At 40.6% G+C, this 24,457-nt stretch overlaps 1 protein-coding gene across 7 annotated transcripts in view; it reads left to right on the forward strand.

Annotated features, from left to right (window-relative positions):
• Window positions 1-8,571: 8,571 nt before the first annotated feature.
• The window catches only part of KRBA1 (KRAB-A domain containing 1), a 45,409-nt gene continuing 29,523 nt past the window's right edge, over window positions 8,572-24,457 (forward strand). For 4 of the 7 annotated variants that reach the window (XM_031939343.1, XM_031939344.1, XM_031939342.1 and 1 more), the window contains exon 1: window positions 8,572-8,834. In XM_031939343.1, coding sequence (XP_031795203.1) covers window positions 8,796-8,834 — 39 coding nt within the window. In that variant the 5' untranslated portion in view covers window positions 8,572-8,795. Of the gene's footprint in view, window positions 9,213-24,457 lie in introns of all 7 variants that reach the window. The other 3 variants (XM_031939338.1, XM_031939340.1, XM_031939341.1) reach the window with 3 other exon arrangements.

Below are 24,457 nucleotides of genomic sequence, written 5' to 3' on the forward strand. Positions count from 1 at the left end.
TAGAAATTGGGTTAATACAGAATGTACTCGGGAACCATTCCATGGAGGAAAATCCAACCATAATCGTAATTAGTAACAGCAGCAAGCTTATGACTCTGTCTTTAATTCATATTTCCCAGAGGTTTGGAAGTTTTATTAGACAGAGCCATCAGTCAATTCTTTGAAGCCTCTGAGTGAATAAGTGCAATATCATCTTGTGACTTTCTGCATTGTCTTCTGTCACATCAAACAAACCATGATGTGGAAAGCCCCCCATTCTTGGCCACCTTTCCTTCCTATCCCCAAGAATCTTACTCCTGCCGGGTTCTTTTCTCATTCCAGGCTTTTCCTGTGTCCTCTGGAATATCCATTCTACTGTTTATAATAATAATAACAACAGCTAGTTTTAATTAGTATTTTAAATTTGTAAAATGCTTTACCTATATGATCTCATTTAAGTTTCACAACAATCATATGATATAAGGGCTATTATTATCCCCATTTTACAGATGAGGAAACTGAGTTTGAGGTGAAGTGAAGTGTCCAGGGTCACACAGCTAGTAAAGGGACCGAGGCATGATTTGAATTCCTTGACTCCAGATCCATTGCTCAAAATTGCCCCTCATATTCTATGTCCTAACCCTGGAAATTAATTTGTACATAATTTGTATTTAATTTTGTGTGTATGTGTGTGTATACATATAATATGTATATGTATATAATTTCTCTCCTGCCTTGAGGGCAAAAACTATTTCATTTTTGTCTTTGTATCCCTGGTGTCTAGCAGAATGCCAGATATATAATAACCTCTTGTAATGTACTTGTTGAATTGAATGGAATTGAAAATCCTTCCTAGGAAAGCACCATGTGCCCAGGCTCAGACAGGTACTGTGGGGCACACAGATGAAGGAGAAAGCAAGCCCTACGTTTTAGGACCAAATTGGGTGGTAGCACTGACCTATAAATCCAGCAGGTGCTCAGAGAAAAAAGAGGTCACTGCAGGATAGAGTAAGTGAAGAGGGCTTCCTGGAGGAGGTGACACGAGCTGAGCCTTGAAGAAAGAACAGGATGGAGAAGGTATTCTAGACTGGAATTACAGAATGAACAAAGGCACAAATATGGATGTGTGTATGGAAATCTAGGACATAGCACAAAAGGTGGGTACACAGGTTGGGCTGGAACTGAGAATCCCCTTGTTTCTATCTTTTTAATCTCTCTCCTGTATTCCCCCCTTCTCTTCTGTGACTGCCTTGGTACAGGCCCTCACCACCTCACACTTCTGGTTGGATTCCCAATGCCAGTCCATCCTCATCAGTGTCAGACTGATCTTCCTAAAGTGAAGGTCTCACCACATCAATCTCTTCCATTTCAGTGGCTCCCTATTATCTCCAGGATCCAACATAAAATCTTGTCTGGCTTTTACAGTCCTTCATAACAGTACTTTCTGCCTTTCCAGTCTTAGACCTTCCTGCCCTTTGCATACTCAGTGGCTTAAAGGCATTCTCTCCTTGCCATTTCTTACTTGTGGTAACTCTCATCTCCCACGTCCCTTCATTTTCATTGGCTCTCCTCCAGGACTGGAACTCTCTCTCTTCTTATCTCCTTTTCCTGGCTTCCTTCAAATTCCAGCTAAAGTCTCACTGTCTGCAAGAAGCCTTTCTAGATTCTCCCTAATGCTAGTGCCTTTAATCTAATGATTAACTCCATTTTATTTTACACACATATGTATTCTGATGGCCGTGGCTCTCTTCAACAATAAGAAGATTCAGTCCAGTTCTAATGATCTTGTGATGAAGAGAGCCAGAGAGGACTGTGGGAACTGAGGGTGGATTATAACATAGCATTTTCACTCTTCTTGTTATTGTTTGCTTGCATTTTATTATCTTTCTTATTTTTTTCCTTTTAGATTTGTTTCTCTTGTGCAGCAAGATAATTATATAAATATGTATGTTTATATCATATTTAACATATTTTTTTTTTTACCATATTTAACATATATTAGATTACTTGCTATCTAGGGAAAGGAGTGAGGGGAAGGGGGGGAAATTGGAACACAAGGTTTTGTAAGGGTTAATGTTGAAAAATTATCCATGCATATGTTTTCAAAATAAAAATCTTTAATAAAAAAAGAAATTGGGGTTTTTATGTTTCTTTATCAAAAGAATATTTGTGTTAAAAAGACATATTTTTCCATGTGTACCCTTTGATCCAGCATCGGTTCATGTAAGTCTTTCCAGGTTTTTCTGAAATCAGCCTGTTAATCCTTTCTTGTAGAACAGTAATATTCCATTACATTCCTATACCATAACTTATTCAGCCATTCTCCAACTAATGGGCATCCACTCAGTTTCCAGTTTCTTGCCACTACAAAAAGAGCTGCTACGGATATTTTTGCACATGTGGGTGCTTTTCCCTTTTTTATGATCTTTTTGGGTGACATACCCAGTAGTAGCACTGCTGAATCAAAGGGATATAGACATTTTTATAATCCTTTGGGCATAGTTCCAAATTCCTCTCCAGAAGGGTTGGATCATTTCACAACTCCATCAACAATGCATTAGTATCCCAGTTTTACCACATCCCCTCCAACCTATATCATTATCTTTTCCTGTCATCTTCTATGTTGATCATTCTTAAAACTACCTTTCCAGCCTCATTGTCTGCTGACCTCCAGTCTTAAATTTCCAAATGCCTTTCTGACATCTCAAACTTGATTTCCAATAAACAGCTTAAACTCAACGTGTCTAAAACAGAACTCATTGTCTTTTCTCCTAAACCCTTCCCCCTCTAGGATAGTTTCATCTCTCAGTCCTTCAGGCTCATAATCTAGGCGTCAGCTTGGATTCTTGACTATCCCTCACCCCCCATCTATGTTTACAAAGCCTTTCTATTTAACCATTACCACCTCTCTTTTATGTGTCCCACTTTGATCCTGTGCTTCTCCCCTGATAATTGCCACCATTCTAGTGTAGGCCCTCATGGCTGGTGGGTCTGAACACCTCAAGTCTCTCCCCACTTCAGTCCATCCTCCAGGCACTAAGATGATTTCCCTAAAGTGTAGGTCCAAGTATGTTACCCCTCTACTCAATAAACTCTGGCAGCTTCCTCTTGCCTCCAGAATAAAATACAAAATGCTGTATTTAACATTTAAAGTCCTTTAAAATGTAGCCTTTTTCTACCTTTCAGCATTTTTATACTTCACTTCCTAACATTTACTCTTCAATCTAGTGACACTGCTCTCCTGGCTATTTCTTGAATAAGATACTCCACCTCTTGGTTCCAGACATTTTCTTTGGCTGTTGCCCTATATCTGGAACACACTTTCTCTTCTCTTACTACTGACCTCCATGATTTCTTTTAATCCACAACTAAAATTCCACCTATTACAGGAAGTCTTCTCTACCTTCTCTTCTTTCCAGTGTCTTCCCTCTGTTAATTATTTTGTATTTATCCTTTACATAGGTTGTTTTGTGCATATTTGCCATTGTCTCTCCCATTAGATTGTAAGCTCCTTGAGTGCAGGGAGGTTTTTTTTTTTTTGGTTGCCTTTTTTTCTAGTGATTAGCACAATGCCCAGAACATAGTAGTTACTTAACAAATTTTGATTGATTGATGAAAATACCTAGTACCTTAGGTGAACAAAAGTCTAATTTGATAGTGGTAATCAGAGACCCATTGGATATTTATCTCTATGCTTATCTTTCTTATTATGGAATCTTGTGGGATCTTAACGCAAGTTGTTGGAGGAGCACTTTCCCTTATTCAGTTCTAGGCCCCCCTCATTTTCCATCTGAAGTATTTGTCTAAGATTTATGTTCTGAGAAACTCAGTGAATGACCATATAACTGCATATCCTAGTGTGAATAACAGGCATTTTCATTCACTTGCCTTTTTCTATGTGGATTGTTAAGCCAATCTCTTTTGAATGATAATACATCTCATTGAAGAGGCTCAGCCTTATTCTGGGGCTTCATGCAGTCAGCACAGATACACACAGGCAGGAGTATTTGGGGAATTTTGCCATTTACAAAGAATCCCTAAGTATAGTGTGGGATAGACATAGCCCTGGGGGACGTGTCAGGCCCTTCATATACTATCCTTATCATTTATCTTCTTTTCTGATCTTGTCCCTTGTTGGGTGGCTAAGAGACAATTTTTTTTCCATTGGGATCTGCCCTGGACATCTTCCACCGATGTCAAACATCCCTGATTCCCTGGTTTATACCTTGTTCAGTGCTGACTACGAGAAGATTATTGATCAAAGCTATTTCTGTTGATAGGTCTATTAAGAAATCTTGTATGTGGTTTATATGGAAATATGATTTGCATGACTTCACATGTGTAATGGCTATCATATAGCTTGTCTTTTTAATGGGTTCCTGAGGGGCTGGAGGGAGGGAGAGAATTTGAAATTCAAAGATTTTTTTAAAATGATTGTTAAAATCTTTAAAAGTGGGGGAAAAAGAAATCTTATGTGGTCTTTACATGTGCATGGTATTCCTTTTTTGGTGAAGAACCTTGAAGTTTGTTTTGTTTTCCCAAAGTCATATGCTTTTTTTTTTTATTGTCAACAAATAATAAATTCAGTATTCTCTACACCTTTCAGTCAGTTGTCTGATATATGAAGATGTGGCCTATTAGCTTTCTATCCTGTGGTCTAGCTATGTCCTCCTTTCACTTCCCCTAGAAATCATCATCATCATTCAGGATAGCTAACATTTACTATGTACCAGGCACTGTGCTAAGCCATTTACAATTATCCTTTCATTTCATAACATATATACATAACATATAACATAATAGGTACCATTATTATCCCATTTTACAGATGAGAAAACTGAGGCAAATAGGTTAAATGATTTAACCAGGGTCATACAGCCAGTATGTGTCTGAGGACTGATTTTAACTCAGGTTTCTGTGTGACCCTAGGCAAGTCACTTAACCCCAATTGCCTCACAAAAGAAAAAATATATGTGTGAACCACTAATCCCTACTTAAAGATCTATGCAGGGCACAATTAACTTAGTTTTAAAAGTTTTAAATTTACTTAATGTAAAAATAAAATAAAATTACCTATGTTTTATTGTATTCTTACGTATTTTGTTAAATATTCCCCAATTACACTAGAATCTGGTTCTAGTGGGACTTGGAAGTATGGGTAGTCTGTGTGACTCCCACGGATGTAGCACAGGCTTTAAGAGAAAATAAGATCAGAACTGGGAATCTTGCCTCAGAGGATCATGAGCTCTATGAGCCTGTCCAAGTCATTTATCTTCTCTGGATAAAGACCATGTAGGTCCTTTTCAATTCTTAGTTTATGATTCTATGACCTCTTTGAAGAGGAATCTAACAAGATGTTTTTTATAACTCTTCTATCCTCCCCACTAGCATTCAGTCTTTCCAAATCTTCTTTCCAAATTCCTTTTCCCATCCCCTCACAACCAGTAGCCCACAATAGTGGATTTTTTTTTAAACATCTCCCCTTTCCCTGTGCATTCAGACTACCCCATCATTTTTTCAGAGAAAGGTTACCTGGTTAATAACAGAAGTGAGTCCCTTCCCTGGGGTTTTGATGATTGACTGAGGTGATCTATCCCCCTTTGATTGACACTTGTCATTTCCACGGTTCCACAAAAACATATTCATTCTGTTGACATAAACATTTGTATCATCCTTTCTATTTTACTAGGTATTGTATATACATTAGTTTGACTCAATATAGCATAAATATCATTAACATAACTAACAGTATAATATATCACAGAGCAAAAACATTCATTTTAAAATTTTGATTAATAATTTTTTGACACAATACTATATTCCCACTTGAGTCTCTTACCATGTATAATGAATACCAGCAAAACAATACAAAAGAATGAGGGTCATTGCCAAGGAGTTCTTACAACCTTGTACTACAATAATTGTTTGTTAAAGAAAGTGTTAAAGGAAAGTACTAAAATTTCACTTAGTTCAAAGTTTTTGAGCCTTGTTTTTTTATAGTGCACATACCACAACTTGTCCGATTTATTTTCCCCAATTTTTTCCAACTTTTTGCTGTTACAAGTAATGCTATTTTCACTGATCTGTCTTTTCCTATCAATAATATCCTCAAGTTATAAAATAGAAAGTTCTGTTAAAAGTAGGAACTACTTTTTTGTCTTTTTGCCCTTAGTTTCTAGGACAATGGCTGAGGCACACATAGTAAGAGCCTAGTAAATGTTTATTGAACTCAACTAAATTCAGAAGTTGATCTCTGGGTCAAAGAATATGGAAAACTTTTCTTTCATAAAATTCAATTCAGGAAACATTTTTTAAAGTGCCCACTATAGCCCTCTTTGTAGTGGCCAGAAACTGGAAACTGAGTGGATGCCCATCAATTGGAGAATGGCTGAATAAATTGTGGTATATGAATATTATGGAATATTATTGTTCTATAGGAAATGACCAGCAGGATGATTTCAGAAAGGCCTGGAGAGACTTACATGAACTGATGCTGAGTGAAATGAGCAGGACCAGGAGATGATTATACACTTCAACAATAATACTATATGATGATCAATTCTATTGGACATGGATATCTTTGACAATGAGAGGAACCAAACCAGTTCCAATAGAGCAGTAATGAATTGAACCAGCTACACCCAGTGAAAGAACTCTGGGAAAAGACTATGAAACATTACACAGAATTCCCATTCCCTCTATTTTTGTCTGCCTGCATTTTTGATTTCCTTCACAGCCCAATTGTTCACTATTTCAAAGTTGGACTCTTTTTATACAGCAAAATAACTATATGGACATGTATACATATATTGTATTTAACTTATACTTTAACATATTTAACATGTATTGGCCAACCTGCCATCTAGGGGAGGAGGTGGGGGGAAAGAGGGGAAAATTTGGAACAGAAGGTTTTGCAATTGTCAATGCTGAAAAATTACCCATGCATATAACTTGTAAATAAAAAGCTATAATAAAAAAGTGCCCACTATATGCCAGGAACTTGAGTCACAAACAAAAAAAGGAATAGGCTTGGCTCCTTTGGGAGCTTTAAGTCTATTGGGAGATAATAACAGGTACACAAATAAGCAAAGGCAAAATAAATACAAAGTCATTTAATTAGAGAGTAGGGGAAACATTAACACCAAGGATATGGAGAAAAGACTTTGGTAGAGGGTAGTATTTGAACTGAGACTCCCATTCTAGGACACTTAGATTTGTGATCTCCGTCTAGGCAACATTCTTCACCTGTACAACGAGGGGGCTAAATGAGAGGACCTTTAAGGTCCGTTGCAGTTCTGAACCTGTGGTCCCATGTCACAGGACTGCTTGCCACCAACATTCTGTAATGAGGGACGATGGCTGGGCAGAGCTATTCTACACAGAAGCCAATGGACCAAGTATCTGTCTACATACACCAAGGTCTGAACTTCTATTAGAGATCTAGTTCTCTGGTTTTTAAGTTTTTTTGATCAAGGAAATATTTCAGATAATACTGGAGGCCAACAGCAAGGTTTTTAAATTCATATGTGTGTGTGTGTGTGTGTGTGTGTGAGAGAGAGAGAGAGAGAGAGAGAGAGAGAGAGAGAGAGAGAGAGAGAAGAGACAGAATGTGTAGTGGTGTGTGTATGTGTGTGTGTGTGTGAGAGAGAAACAGAGAGAGAGAGACAGAGAGACAGACAGACAGACAGAGACAGAGACAGAGAGAGACAGAGAGAGAAACAGAGAGAGATAGACAGAGACAGAGAGACAGAGAGAGACAGACAGAGACAGAGAGACAGAGACAGAGAGAGACAGAGACAGAGAGACTTTTTTGATAGTCTGATCAGCCTATGAACCTCTTCTCATTTAATGCATAAAATATATAGAATTACAAAGAAAATCAATACACAATTATGTGTGTGGATATTTAGAACAAGTTCATGGAACTCAGGCTAAGAACTCCCATTCTAGAGGATCACGGGGTCATGGATTGATGGACAGGCGGCTAAGAGAACGGACCAAATAGTAAATAAATAATAATCGCCCTCATGAACGTGGGACTTCTTAAAAACCCCATGAGGGAAAGCCGTGGCACCCCCATTCACAGATGAGGAAACTGAGGCTGGGGATAAGTCGTGTGCCCGAGCCGGGGAAAGCCCAGTTTGGTGTGTGATGGGAGTGGAGAGTCTAGCACTCCACCGCGCCCCGTGACCGCGAGGAGGAAGGAGCGGGCGCCAAGGATGAGCTTCCCCTGACTTTTGGGGCTTGCCCAGGACGGGCACTGGGGCCGCACTTCCCAGAAGTGTCTGCGCGAGCTCTAATAGTGGAATCTCTCGCGGGGGGGGGAGAATAAGCACGGGCGAGTGCGCTTGCAGGAGGTTGGGAGGAAGGGGGAATGGGTGCAGGGTGCGACGCTGACAACGGGGAGGGGGAGGGGGCAGCGATGCCCCAGGCAGACTCGGGCTGCTTCTGGCAGCGAGCACCCAGCTCCTGTACTAGGGGCATGACCCGTGGGTAGGTACAAGCTGCAGGGCTCGCAGGGGTGTGTGTGTGTGTGTTCCACGTGCTGGGGAGCTGCGGAACACGGAGCCCCCAAGTCCCAGGGGCAGCCGTTAGCCATTAGCGCTTGCCTCCTGGGGCCTCCCACCGGCTCCCTTCCCCCATCGCAGCCCCTGCCCTGTCCCAGTCTAGGGGAAGGAACGGCGGCCCCAGACTCCCTCCGCCCCGACACAGCCACCGTGGGGCCTTCTGGGACTTGTAGTTCTTTTTTTATCCCGGAGGCGGGCTACCCAGACAGACGTGCCGCAGCCTGGAGGGACGGAACTACAACTCCCGGGATGCCCGACTGCGGTGGGAGGCGCTTCCACTCCGGCGAGGTAATCAGCTGGAGGAGAGCTCCGGCTCTCAGACGTCCCCCTCCTCCCTTTAGCATCCTTCCCCAGCCCCGTGTTCCTGGGGCCGTCCGGAGCCGCCTCCGCCCCTCCCCAGGGGCCCGTTAGCCCGCCGGGGTCGGGCCGCCCTTCCCCAGCCTCGGGTCCGCTGCCGGGCCACCCTGTCATCGCCCCTGCCCGGCACGGCCCCGCTCCCTGGAAGGGAGGGACGCCCGGACAAGCAGACAGACAGACCCTCCCCCCCCCCGCCCCCAGGTCTCGGGGGGAAACAAAGGCCTCGTGGCTGGGGTCGGGGGGTTGCTGGCCTCGGCCTCCGAGGGCCGGTCAGTGGGGAGGCTGCCTCTGGCGGCGATGGCTCTCCAGGTAAGGCTGCGGGCGCTCGCGGCTGGGGTGGGGCGTGAGCCTTGTACCTGCCTCCCTCCCTCCCTCCCTCCCCCCGAGGCGGGTACCCCCGGGATGCAGAGCCCATCCGCTCCGGGGAAGAGGCCGGGGCGCGGAGCGCCTGCAAACTTTCCCCGGCCGGGACAGCCCGCGAGATCCCGCCCCCGGCCGGGACAGCCCGCGAGATCCCGGAGGCGGCGGGGGCCCGGGCCGTGTTCCCGCGTGGTTTGAAAAGAGGACTCGGGAGGAGCCTCCGGAGCCTCAGCCCCCTCCCCTAAGCCCCTCTCCGGGCTCTAGATTCATTGGTCGGGGAAGCCTGTCAGGGGAGGGCGCAGAGAGGGGCCCGGGGGCGCGCGCGGGCCCGCGCCGGGGGAGGATGATGGGCGGAGCGCTCCCGGCCTCCTCTGGGACCGCAGGGAGAGTTTGTGCGCGGGCACGGGTGACCCAGAGCTCCGACTGAGGCACGCGGGGTACGGCCAGCCAGCCAGCCTTAACCGGGCTAAAGGTGCCCCCGAAGCCGACTCAGAGGCGTGGCCTGTGCCCAGGGCGCAAACCTCCACCTCGTTCGCCACAGGACGCCTGAAGCTCGGGCCTGAGAAGGGGAGGCCTGAGAGCGAGGCCCTGGGGAAGCTAGAACGGCCTCTCGGGGTTCCGGGAAGCGGAGGCGGGAACAAGCTTTTCTTAAGCGACTGTTATCCGCCAGGCCTGGCACTTAGCTGATGCCGTCTCCTTCAGAGCAGGCATGTCCGTGGATAGGCCCGAGGGCCAGAGGCCAGATGATCTCCAAAGGCTGAGGAGGCGCTTCTCGGCCATCCACGCACGGAGTCCTTCCCAGCACTGGGAGCTTTCCCTCCGAGAGTGCCTTCCGTGTCTGGTGTGCGTTGTGCTTGCACACTGCAGTCTGCTTATTGCTTCCATTAAATTATTTAGTTTTTTGTTATTATTTATCCTATATATTCTTCTGTTGTCTCTCCCCTCCAAGAGAGCAGGGACATTAACCTCGCCTTTCTTCTTATTCCTGCAAAGTAACTACCACATAGTAAGCACTGTCAAAACACTGTCAAGTCTCTATTGCTATCAAAATTATCATTTCGATACAGCGTCCATTCTCTGACACCTTCCCAATTCACCGAGGAGAGGTATTAGGGAAAGGGAAAAGAAAAGGAGTTTGTGGTTTCAAGAGTCCTGGAAGGGGCCTTTTGAAGGTTACATCAAACCTTGGTCTCTGTGTCTGAACAAAAAAAGACATTTTCCATGACAAAGCAGCTACGGTGTATCATAGTACAAAGATTCCTTCTACATTTGGGGTCAGAGGTCTAGAATCGGAACCCTGCCGTTTACTTCCGGTGTTATTTGGGGTCAGTCACTTAACCTCTGCACTCCTGTTTCCTCTTCTGCCCCATCAAAAAGTCCCTGATGGGCAACAATAAAGGAAGAGTCATTTTTTTTCACATCTGGAGAACAGTTGGCAGCCGGCTCACCTAGGAAAGCTCAGGAGCTTGTTCCTTCCATTTGGCCTTGGGCGTGATACAGCATCCTGAGAGGTCAGGGCAGGAGGGCCAGCCCAGCTCTGGGTGCCTTTGGAGCATTCTGGGCCGGGGCATAGTTTCTGTATCTGATGCTAGCCATAAGCAAAGTATGTTTGTCTCTCAGCTCTCCTTGACGCTCTCTCCTCACCTACTTGGGGTTACAGTCTGACAGAATATAGAATTAGAAGAAACATTAGAGTATCTAGCCAATCAACAAATATGTTATTAAGTGCCTACTTTGTGCCAGGAACTAAGGCTGCAAAAATAAGCAAAAGATATTCCCTACCCTCAAAAAACCCATTTTCTTAATGTAAGGTCTATAGAAAGGGTCTATGAACTTGGATGGGAAACAAATCCACATCTTCGTCTCAATAGAGTTGTTCCCTTATAATCCTATGTATTTCCCATTTATTCACTTAAGAGAAGGGGTCTGTAGACTTCTCCAGACTGCCAAAGGGTTCCAGGACACACACAAAAAAGATTCAAACTTCTGCACCAGAAGGTAAAGGAGGCCAAGTAATGTAGAGGCTGAGACTTTTAATTATGTATTTTAAAAAGCTCTATTGTCCACACAGTCAAAACTGAGGAAAAAACAGCTTGTTTAATGACAAAGATCAGAAGCCCTCTAGTCCACCCTCTCATTTTAGGAAGCTGAGGTAGAATAAATAACTTGTGGGGCCATTCAAGTGAGTTACAAAGCTAGTCTTCCAACTCCAAATCCAGCATTCTTAACAGAATCCTGTGGGCCACTTCACTGAACAAAGGTCTGGCAAGACATCTTTTATGACTTCTGACCCTCCTGCTCTAATGCATTTTTTCCCTATCCTCTCTTTGAAACATTCTCCTACCCCTAACCAGAGGTCCATAATGGTTGTTTAACTTCCTTCTATTCCTTTAACTATATGTGAAGACTATCCCATAATATCTTTGTTGATGGCTAGAGTGAACTCGTTCTCCGTTGCTGTTTGCTGAGAATTCTGGACAGACTTGGGTAGTGAGTTCCTCCAACTCCCATTTTCTTTATTGGACACCTTTTATTTTCTCAAGAATCAATATATTTTGGCCATCTAGGTATTTTCACACCTATTTTCTAAGGAATATAAACTTTAACTCCTAAAGTAGACCCTTATCATAAGAATTTTTCATTTCTTTTCTATTGGCTTCAACAATTTTGTTTGTAAGGAAAATCATGTAACTGTTTGAGGCTTTCCTTATACTGTGGAATTTAGCTGAGATCTCCAAAAATTTCACCCAAATGATTAACTGTCTAAGGGTAAAAGAATTTCTGGCTCAGCTTTAGGATAAGCATTCCCCTGCTGGTGGTAAATTCCAGAGTAAATCCTCTCAGGGTTTGTTGATCAGTTTACAACTAGAGCTGATATAAATTTCTCTCTTCTGTATCTGTAAACCTTCTTCCTTTCTGTTTGCTGCCTATAAGTTTTACAAGTTTACCTTTGAAACGTAAATCTTTCTTTTTGGCCATAAATTCCAATTGTATCTTTCTTGTAGGAATAACTAGAGCCTTTATCAGTTAAAAGAACTATCCAGCCCTCAGTGGTCATTCAAATACTATAAGCCAGATACTCTGAGTATCTAATAAGCCAGTTACGAAAATATTTCTTCATGTTGATAGGTATAATTGGCAGCAGAACCTATCAGGGTATCCTTGATTATTTCTACATCACCCTGGACTGGGCCATTCAAGTTTTACACTGACAATGACAGGGAAGCAGCTGCATCCTCTGGGCCTGTTTCTCTGCAATTCTTTTCCCTGACATTTTGTGCCTTTATCTTGACAGATAATGGGACCTCCCCTTTTACTCTTAAAATGAGATCTTCCTGATAAAATAAAGCAAGCTCTCAAGTCTGACAGTAAATGTGTTCCTTATGACAACCCTCATCATGCAAGTGGTATTATACCCATTTTTTATAGATGAGAAAACTGAGACTCAGAAAGATGAAATCGGCCTAGGGAAAAAAAAATAGGCAGTCAATAAACATTTTATTAAGTGCCTACTGACTGCTATTTAGGAGTGACCAGAACATCTGTGACCTTACAGCTTTAACCTACAGTGAAACCTTTAATGGATTAAAAGGAAATCAGAGTTTTAGTGGAATTATCTGACACTAAAGGCAGGGTAGCAAAAGGGGCAGTGCTACCAGGGCCCAGTTAGTTCCAATACCAGCTGTGTCACTTATTTTGTGTGTTACTTGGACACATCTGGACCTTAGTTGTACCATCTGGACACTTAGTTATGTGGTGTAACTATGTGGTTAGACCTTTAAGATCCCTTCCAGCTCTAAATCTGTTAGTGCAGGAGGCTATTGGATTACTGCCAAGAGAGTGACTGGTAGAGTTGGGGAGTGGCACAAATATCACTAACAAATTAAGTCAACAAGCCCTTATTAAGTACCTGATTATATTGTGACTGCTACTGTTGGCTGCTGGGCATGCAAAGATGGGTCAAAACAATCCTTTGCCTTTAAGTAAATCACTTTATAATGGGAGAGACTACATCCAAATAAGAATGTACAAGTGAAATCTATGCTGATTAATTGGAGATAATCTCAGGAGAAAGACTAATTTTTTGGGGGAAAGGAAAAGCTTCTTTGAGGAAAGCGAGATTTATCTGTGCCTTGAGGGAAGCCAAAGAAGCTTCCCCAAAGGAGGAGAGAATTTCAGACAAAGAGGTGAGCCAGTGAGCCATTCAGGGGTTGGGCGATGGAGTCGCTTGTTGGGAAGCCAGTTTCACTGGGCAGGTCTGTTTTGGAAGAAGATTGGACAGCTAGGAAAGTGTTCAGGTTGTGAAGGGCTCTACAAGACAAGGTCATGATTTTGTAACAAGTACATTTTTAAAGTAGTTGAATTAGTAGTTGTGTTCAACTTGCAGCTCTTGGTTAATAACTTTGTTATTACTTTGTAGTTTGTTCAATGAGGTTTTATTCCATCCATTTAATAGTTACTGCATTTTGCTATAGGAAGGTAAGAATGGAGTAGAGGAGAGGGTCAGACAGAAGACTTGGGTCCTTTAAAAATCAGAGTTGTGACTCTGTGGCTGGGGCAGCTCTTAAGCTTGTTCTCCTCATCCACACAATAATAAACTATCTGCCTCCCTGAGGCTGTTGTGAAGGAAGCAGCGTTTTGCAAGCCATGAAGTGCTCTATGGAGCACCCCAAAAGTTTAAATATAGTTCTAAACTATTAAAAGCTAAAACTTAAGACTAAACAGAAACTTTTAGGACACCCTATATCAAGCTAAGTGTAGTCAAACAACAATCATTACCTAAGCCCCTACTATACACTAGCTCTGGAGATTCAAATAGAAAAACTAGGCAGTTGCCCCCTGGAAGTGCTTACATTTTACTTTGTGTTCACAGATAAAAAAAAAAAAATCAAGTGATTTGGGAGATAGGGTGGATCACAAAAAGCTTCTTCAACAAGATGGCCCTTAAGATGACCCTGGAAGAGAACTAGGGCTCCTGAGGGGGAGGAAGCATTTTTATGCAAAGGGGAAAGCCTTTGCTTTCCTGAAAGATGGAGAGTTGTAATGCGAGGAAACAGCTCAGTCTGCTCTTTAGGCTGCTGGTACTAAATTGGAGGGGGAGTAATGTATTGGAATTGGACTTCCTGGAATTGACTTCTGCCCCATTGGGAAGGACTTTCAATAAGCTAAGATATGTAAAGTGCTTTGCAAATCTTGGAGTGTTATTTAAATGTCAAACAGAGGAGTTTGTAATTCCTCCTAGAAATTGTGGCAGACCCAGGTAGCTTCCAGGGAAGAAAAGGGATTTGGGTCTTCGGCCTGGGTTCAGCAGAGCCAGAGGAAGCCCACACGGACTTCCAGGAAGATCACTTAGGAGCCAGCGACACAGTCCTACTGAGAGGCCCCGAAGGACCTGAAGTTGAGTGGATGTGGTGTGAGGAAAGCAGTTTTTATTAGTTGGCAGATTTCCTTTCTAGATTGGAAATACATATTATCTTTGCGTTACATCACTCTGTACCTTGTTTACATGAATACTGAGGTTACTGGACCTCAGAACTAACTACCCACAACTTCTGGGCTTTGATGGTACATGGGCCAAAAGGGCCCTGGTGAAATTCTTAGGGGGAGAGTACTTTAAAAATATCGTCAAAAATTTGGTTGATGTGAAGGGGGGGGATGGCCCAGACCTGTGATTTCATTGTTTTAGTGACTTCTCCCTGAGGAAATACTGCTTACCAATGCAGATCACTTACCTGATTTTTTAAAATTAGATCCTTTGAAGAGCCAATGCTAATAAACCAGAAAGAGACTGAGACTGTCTCACTGAAGTTGATTCACACAGACTGAGACATACTTCATCAGCAATTATATGGAGAAGTGTGCCCCTTACATTTTGGTTGGTAACATTTACAAATTACATAAGACAAAAAAAATAGCTGCTTGTTTCAGTGTAGCTGGTTATAAAAAGAATAACAGGAGTGCTTGTTAAGGAGAATGTACAGGTTACAGGAGATAAAGAAGGAATATGTCCTTGTTAGTATAGCCAGTTGCACTAAAGCAAAGGGGGCTCTCCATGACCCCATTCTGGGGTTTTCTAGGCAGTGATCCTGGAATAGCTTGCCATTTTCTTTTCCAGCTCATTTTACAGATGAAGAAACTGAGGCAAACAGCTGCAGTGACTTGCTGAGGATTATACAGCTACACATTTGAATTCATGAAGAGTAGTAGTCTACCTGATTCCAGGCCCAGCACTATTCACTGTACCCCAAGTCCTTGGGCTTTTGAAGTCCTCCTTTGTAGAAATTGAGTCTCCATGACAATTAAGAAATTAAGCACTGAAGGAAAGTCATAGTTGTAATCTAGTCCCAAAGTACTTGCAGAAGTTAAACAGCAAAAATAGCAAATACAGAACAAAATATAGTTAGTTGTATCAGTTTTTAGCTGGCTACTCAACTCTTTAAAAATCCACTATTAACATTACGACTGTTTTTCAACATGTAATTTTAAAGCATTCCCTTGGAGGCACTGAGAGGTTATTCATCTTATTCATGTCCCACACCCAATCTATGTCAGAGATGGGGGCCAATATGTGTCACCAGAGTCAGTACTTTCATTATACTTATAGTACCTTCATCTGTTAAAATAATAAAAATGGCCATGATGATCATTAGAAGTGCTTTTCCCAGGGAAATAAGAGGGTCACAATTTAGAATAGATTATGGACCAAGATGTGTGACACCCATTGAAAGTATATCTAGGAAAATGTAGGAAGGAGAAACCACTGTGCACTACGGGTTCAGGAATAAAATAAGTAGGCCTTGACTTGTAAAGACTTGAATGACTTTAAAAAGATGCAGAAGAAGAGAAGGGCTTTTGAAGGTCAGGGGTAAGTTCTGGTTTTTGAGGGGGAAATGTGGGAGGAGAGAAAGGAGGGTGGTAATGAGAGCTCAGGATAGGTATTGAGGAGGCAGTAGGAAAATGACATTGAATAAGAAGGTTGGGTCAGGTAGATTGTGGAGAATTTGAAATGCAGAGCAGGCAAATATGTATTTGATTGATTGTTCTGCTGTCAGCAGAACTGCTTTGCCTGGTGTCTTTCTGATTGCAAAAGATTCCCAGCCATTTGGAAGCTGAAATACCCTACTATAGGTTTCATTCTATGACTCTTCATCTTCTCTCCACCTCCCCAACAAATAATTGGAAGCTCATCAAGAATGTTCATGACCGGAGGAGGCAGGTTGGTTATATGTTGTGAGGAAAGAATAAAAACAAAAGATGGACAGCCTGAGGGTTGGGTGAATACCCATGAAAAATTAAAGGACCTAGAGGAATATATTTAGCATATGGAGTAGATAATTGCTGGAGGATTTCTTGAAAGAGGAAGGGAGGAATTGCATGAGATGAAAAGTCATAGGTAGTCATTTTCCAAGTCTGTATCCTACCTCCACATCTTCTGCATCCATCCTGCCCTGTCCTATCATGTGCTCTGGCTCGAATTTTCCTGACCTCACCCCTGGAGTGTGGCCTTCTGAGAGCTCTTCCTCCAGAGCTGAATGATGGATATAGAGATCCACGTTCTACATAGTTGTCAGATTGATAATTCTAAACCACAAGTCTGACCAAGCCAGTCCTTGCTCAGAAATCCTCAGTAGCTCCTCCTTACACAGAGCAGAGGCTCCCACACTTTCTTTGTTTACCTTAGTCTTGGTAATTTTTTCCCAGCACCTCCAGACTATTAACCCCCCTTCCCAAAAAACCCTAATAGTTCCATTTAGTAAGGAGTTAGGTAGAAACAACTTAATAATTTAATAGTCATTTTTTAAAAATAACACGTAAATCTAAAAGAAAATAATCATTGTCTCCTTTCATTCTTACATAGCTACAGTTACTTCCTAATGGGATTTGTGCCTCTGTTGGGCACAGCTTCTCAGACTTTGGAATCGGATTGCCTGATGCGGTCTTCATTTCCTATTCCACAATGCTTTTCACTTGGTACTTCTTTTTATCACAGCATTTTCCCCAAATCCAGCTTCACAAAAACATATTGTTGCAAATGACAAAGTTCAAGAAGTTACTGGCTAGCCCAAAGTACAAGTAAACAAAACCGTCTCAAACATTGAAGAGTGTCATCTTCATTGAAGTAGCTCAATTGAATGAACCACCTACAACTGGGAGTTAGCACTCAGTATAGTAGCAGATGACAGATGTTATATCCCTCAAAAAATTTTAAATATCCCACCATCCCTAGGAGTTTGCAAGCCTGGGAGTACAGCTTGGGACCTGAACATGGAAGATAAAACACAAAATCTATAGGGAAGCTGCTGGGCCTAGAACCAGAGTTCAAATTCTGAGTCACTGAATGGCTGACTCTTGCAACTAATTAACAGTTAGGCTCATGTTCCTCAACTATATTGTTGTTGTTCAGTTGTGCCTGGCTCTTCATGAGCCCATTTGGGGTTTTCTTGGCAAAGATGCTGGAGTTGTTTGCCTTTTCCTTCTCCAACCCCTTTTACAGATGAGGAAACTGAGGCAAATAAGTTGGAAGCGACTTAGTCAGAGTTGTACCTGAGTACATTCCAACAATGAATGTTGGAATGAATTTGGGAAGATGAGTCTTCCTGACTTCCGATTGGGAGCTCTATCTACTTAGCCATCCAGCTGCTCCCTTCCCTCACTATAAAATGGGGATAATAATAGTACCCACTTCATTGGATCGTTGTGAGGATCAAATGAGAAAACAGCTGTAAAGCACTTAGCACAGTGCCTGACATATAACAGGCTCTTTACAAATGCTCCTTCTCTCTCCTCCTTTCTTCTTAATCCTTTACACTTTTTTTCAGTTTTATTTTATGTGGCTTCTATTCATGAATTCTCCAAAATAGTTACATTGGCCTTATAGTTATTAGTTGAACTTGCTATTCTAACTGTTGCCTCTTAATTCCTTCCTTTCTCCCTTCTTTTTTCTTTTCTTCTTTCTTCCTTTTTTCTTTCCTTCTTTCTTTTTTCTTTCCTTCCTTCTTTTTTTTCAGTCTCTTTCTTTCTCCCTGTCTTCTGCCTATGAGCATTATTGATGATGATCTCTTCTTCCTCTAATTGCCTCCTATTTTTTTTTTTTTATTTTATTTAATAGCCTTTTATTTACAGGATTTATACATGGGTAACTTTACAGCATTAACAACTGCCAAACCTCTTGTTCCAATTTTTCACCTCTTACCCCCCCCACCCCCTCCCCTAGATGGCAGGATGACCAGTAGATGTTAAATATATTAAAATATAACTTAGATACACAATAAGTATACATGACCAAAACATTATTTTGCTGTACAAAAAGAATCAGACTCTGAATTATTGTACAATTAGCTTGTGAAGGAAATCAAAAATGCATGTGTGCATAAATATAGGGATTGGGAATTTAATGTAATGGTTTTTAGTCATCTCCCAGAGTTATTTTTCTGGGCATAGCTAGCTCAGTTCATTACTGCTCCATTAGAAATGATTTGGTTGATCTCGTTGCTGAGGATGGCCTGATCCATCAGAACTGGTCATCATCTAGTATTGTTGTTGAAGTATATAATGATCTCCTGGTCCTGCTCATTTCACTCAGCATCAGTTCGTGTAAGTCTCTCCAGGCTAATTGCCTCCTATTGACTTGTGTCTTGTATTGTTTGTGCTTGCGACTTGTATTCCCTTGCATTAGTTTTAAATGTTGTCTCCCTCTGTGAACTGAGCTCCTTTGGAGCTGGAGCTTCTCATTTTCCCACAAAGCCTTAGGCTTTTTCTTTGATGGGTTTTAAAAGCTTCCTTTCATAATATAGATCTGCTATACAGTCTTAAAGGATGCCTGAGGCAGTTAGAGATTACTCTGGCAGACAGCCAGGTGGTGGGAGGGGAAGGCAGGCAATGAACTTTCAGATAACACGGATGAGAGTGCCTTGGGTAAAGCACCTGAGCTGAAGTCAAATTCAAAGGCAGCCTCCCACACTGACTGGCCAGCTGACTTAAGTCACTTAACCCCGTTTGCCTCAGTTTCCTCATCTATAAAATGATCTGGAGAATCTCAACTAGGATCAGGAAGAGCTGGACATGAATGAAAGGACTGGACAATAGCATAGTGCCTTTTGTACTATCTGCTGTGTTAAAAATGCTTTACAACCATTTCATTTGATATTCAAGCAAATCTGTGGCTGGATTGGAACTTTGGTCTTTCTTGCTCCAGCCTGCGGCTCTATTCGCTTTGGCTAGCTCTTTATTTACTACACCACACTGCTTCCCTAAGAGTTTTGCACATAGTAGGTACTTAATAAATGCTTGTTAAAATGAATTACTTACTTGGAAATATGTCCCCAGAGTTGTCAAACTGTATTCATACTCTTTGAGCCAATGCTACTAGGTCTATACCCCAAAGAGATCATAGAAAGAGGAAAAAGATATCCATATAAAAATACTTATAACATCTCTTTATCAATTGAATGTGATGGGAAAATACTGTTGTACAATGAGAAATGATGAAGGGGATTGGTTCAGAGAAACCTAGAAACACTTTTATGAACTAATACAAAATGAGTAAAACCAACAGAATAATATATGCACTAACAGCAATATTATAAAGACAATTTGGGAAGACTTAGGTACTCTGATCAGGAACTTTGTTAAATACAACAACCAACCATGATTTCAGACAATTCATAATGAAACATGCTATTCATTTCCAGATAGAGAGCTGATAGCGAGATTGGAGCATTTTTTAAAAAAATTTTGTTAAAGCTTTTTATTTTCAAAACATTTGCATGTATAATTTTTCCAACATTAACCCTTATAAAACCTTGTGTTCCAAAAATTTCCCCCTTTTCCTCCCCTTCTCCAGACAACAAATGATCCAATATATATTAAACATGTGTAATTCTTCTATATATATTTCCATAATTATCGTGTTGCACAAGAAAAATCAAATCAAAAAGGAAAAAAGTGAGAAGGAAAATAAAACGCAAGCAAACAATAACCAAAAAAATGAAAATGCTGTGTTGTGATCTACAAGTCAGTTCCCACAGTCTCTCTCTGGGTAGAAATTGCTCTTTTTATCACAAGATCATTGAAACTGGACTCAATCATCTCTTTGTTGGAAAGAGCCATGTCCATCAGAATTAATCATCATATAGTATTTTTGTTGCAGTGTACAATGATCTCCTGGTTCTGCTCATTTCACTTAGCATCAGTTCATGTAAGTCTCTCCAGGCCTCTTTGAAATTACCCTGCTGGTCATTATTTATAGAACAATAATATTCCATAGCATTCATATACCGTAACTTATTCAGACATTCTCCAATTGATGGGCATCCACTCTTTTTCCAGTTTCATGCCACAAACATTTTTGCACATATGGGTGTTTATTTAGAAAGTATACATTTTTAAAATAACTAAAAAGGGAAACAAATCACACCAAAATCAATTTTGTTTGGAGAATATTGAAGGGCCTTAAGCAGAGCAGATTTTTTTCTTTCTATTTTCTTTTTTTAAATTATAACTTTTTGTTTATAAAACATATGCATGGGTAAGTTTTTCAACATTGACCCTTGCAAAACCTTCTATTCCAAATTTTCCCCTCCTTCCCCCTACCCCCTCCTCTAGATGACAGGTAGTTAGTCCAATACATGTTAAATATGTTAAAATATATGTTAAATTCACTATATGTATATATATATATATATTTATACAGTTATCTTGCTGCTCAAGAAAGATTGGATCTAGAAAAAAAAACCTGAGAAGGAAAACAAAAATGCAAACAAACAATAACAGAAAGAGTGGAAATGCTGTATTGTCATCCACACTCAGTTACCATGGTTCTCTCTCTGGGTGTATAAGGCATCTTCATCACTAAACAGATAGAACTGGTTTGAATCATCTCATTGTTGAAGAGAGTCTCCTTCTAAACTGGCATCCACTCAGTTTCCAGTTTCTTGCCACTATGAAAAGGGCTGCCACAAACATTTTTGCACATGTGGGATCACGTTGGGATATAAACCCAGCAGTAACACTGCTGGGTCAAAGGGTATGCACAGTTTGATAGCTCTTTGGGCATACTTCCAAATTGCTCTCCAGAATGGCTGGGTGTATTCACAACTCCACCAACAATGTATCAGTGTCCCAGTTTTCCCACATCTCCTCCAACATTTGTCATTATCTTTTTCTGTCATCTTAGCCAATCTGAGAGGTATGTAGTGATATCTCAGAGTTGTCTTAATTTGAATTTCTTTGATCAGTAATGATTTGGAGCACCCAGAGATTCTAAAGGAGGGAAAGGGACTCGTATATGCAAAAATGTTTGTGGCAGCCCTTTTCGTAGTGGCTAGAAACTAGAAACTGAGTGGATGTTCATCAGTTGGAGAATGGCTGAATAAGTTATGGTATATGAATGTAAAGGAATATTATTCTTCTGTAAGAAACAACCCATAGCATGATTTTAGAGAGACCTGGAGAGATTTACATGAACTGATGCTAAGTGAAATGAACAGAACCAGGAGATCATTATACACTTCACCAACAAGACTATATGATGATCAGTTCTGATGGACGTGGCTCTCTTCAACTATGAGAGGATCCAAATCAATTCCAATTGATCTGTAATGAACAGAACCAGCTACACCCAGAGAAAGAACACTGGGAAATGAGTATGGTTTCTGTTATTGTTTGCTTGAATTTTTGTTTTTTCTTTTAGGTTATTTTTATCTTCTTTCTAAATCTGATCTTTCTCGTGCAACAAGATAACTGTATAAGTATGTGTGTGTATATATATATATATATATATATATATATATATATAGTATTTAACATATACTTTAACATATTTAACATGTATAGGACTACCTGCCATCTGGGGGAGGGGATAGAGGGAAAGAGAGGAAAAGTTGAAACAGAAGTTTTTGCAAGGGTCAGTGTTGAAAAATTACCCATGCATATGTTTTATATATAAGAAGATATGATAAAAAAAAAAAAGAAAAAATGTTTTCCCAGTTTATTGCTTCCCTTCTAATCTTGTCTGCATTAGTTTTGTTTGTACAAAAACTTGTTAACTTAATAAATCAAAATTATCTCTTTTGTGATCAATAATGATCTCTAGTTCTTCTTTGGTCACAAATTTCTTTTTCCCCCACAGGCCTGAGAGTTAAACTGTCTTATGTTCTTCTAATTTATTTATAATCTCATTTTTTATGCCTAGATCATGAACCTATTTTGACCTTATGTTGGTATATGGTATTAAGTGTGGGTCAATGCCTAATTTCTGCCATACTAATTTCCAATTTCCCCAGCAGTTTTTGTCAAACAGTGAATTCTTATCCCAAAAGCTCTTCTCTTTGGGTTTGTTAAACACTAGAATATTAATGTTATTGACTATTTTGTCCTGTGAACCTAACCGATTCCACTGATCAACTAGTCTATTTCTTAGCCAATGGTTTTGATGATCGCTGCTTTATAATATAATTTTAGATCTGGCACAGCTAGGCCATCTTCATTTGTTTTGTTTTTGTTTTTGTTTTTTCATTAGTTTCCTTGAAATTCTTGACCTTTTGTTCTTCCAGATGAATTTTATTGTTATTTTTTCTAGGTCATTAAAATAGTTTTTTGGGAGTCTGATTAGTATAGCACTAAATAAACAGATTGGTTTCAGTAGTATTGTCATCTTTATTATATTTGCTCAACCTATCCAAGAGCACTTGATATTTTTCCAATTGTTTAGATCTGACTTTATTTGTGTGGAAAGTGTTTTGTACTTTTGCTCATATAGTACGTGACTTTCCCTCAGCAGATAGATTCCCAAATATTTTATACTATCGACAGTTATTTTAAAAGGGGTTTTTCTTTGTATCTCTTGCTGTTGGATTTTGTTAGTGATGTATAAAACTGCTGATGATTTATGATGTGGATTTATTTTGTATCCTGCAACTTTGCTAAAGTCATGAATTGTTTCTAATAGCTTTTTAATTGATTCTTTAGGATTCTCTAAGTATACCATTACATCATCTGTGAAGAGTGATAATTTGGTTTCATAACCTATTTTAATTCCTTTAATCTCTTTTTCTTTTCTTATTGCCAAAGCTAGCATTTCTAATACAATATTGAATAGTAATAGTGATAGTGGACAACCTTGTTTCACCCCTGATCTTAATGGGAATGGTTCCAGTTTATCCCCATTATCTATGATACTTGCTGATGGTTTTAAATAGATGCTTACTGAGTATCTTAAGGAAAAGCCCATTTATTCCTGTACACTCTAGTGTTTTTAATAGGAATGGGTGTTGGATTTTATCAAATGCTTTTTCTCCATCTATTGAGATGATCATATGGTTTTTCTTAATTTGGTTATTGATATAGTCAATTATGCTAATAGTTTTCTTACTATTGAACCAGCCCAAGCAGAGCAATTACAATGAATGTTTGTTGAATGGTCTTTTTTTGAAGGACATAAATTCTATTTGACGGGCACCTCCATACTTACACTTAGATAGATTAAGGATAGGGAACTCGGTTTTAGATTTTGTTCAGGAATTCTTACCTTGGGGAACACCTTTGCTGAGCAAAAATCAGGTCAGAGAGCTATTACTTAGTCCCATAGGCCACAAATTTTTGCATTAAAAATAATAATAAATTTTAAAAATGAAAGATTTGGCATGCTCTAAATGAATTTTTAAAACAATAGCTTTATTTTCAAAATACGTGAAAAGATAGTTTTCAACATTCACCCTTGCAAACTTCATTTAGTTTTGATTGCAGAGGGGGAAGGATGAATTCCAAGAAATGTCACACAGGGCAGTGAAACCTATTTAGGCAGTGTAACAAGGAGACTTGAAGGCAGGAGATCCTACCTTCACTATATCCCCGTGCTGCTTGCGGCTTAGATGATCCTTAGGCAGCCTTCTAGGTCGGGCGGGGGGGAGAATGTCAGGTCCCTGACTGTGTATAAGATCCACAAAATCACTTGCACAATCGGCCACAGATGATGAGGAGCTGAAAGCTGGATACAGCAGCCTCCCATGGCTTGGGTTCTGTAAGTCAATGATTGTGTATAGCCCACAACTCATTTCCAAATGGCCCTTGGCAGACAAAAAGATTTCCCAGCCCCGTTCTAGGAGAAGGCACCTTTTACTCTATTTGATGTTCCTGGTAACCTTTCAGGATCTCTTAGGAAGCTGTTGTAAGGAATCTGGGCTGTCCTAGGTCAT

The sequence above is a fragment of the Sarcophilus harrisii genome, chromosome 5 (genome assembly GCF_902635505.1).
Source record: "Sarcophilus harrisii chromosome 5, mSarHar1.11, whole genome shotgun sequence".
In the NCBI taxonomy this organism is placed as follows: domain Eukaryota; kingdom Metazoa; phylum Chordata; class Mammalia; order Dasyuromorphia; family Dasyuridae; genus Sarcophilus; species Sarcophilus harrisii.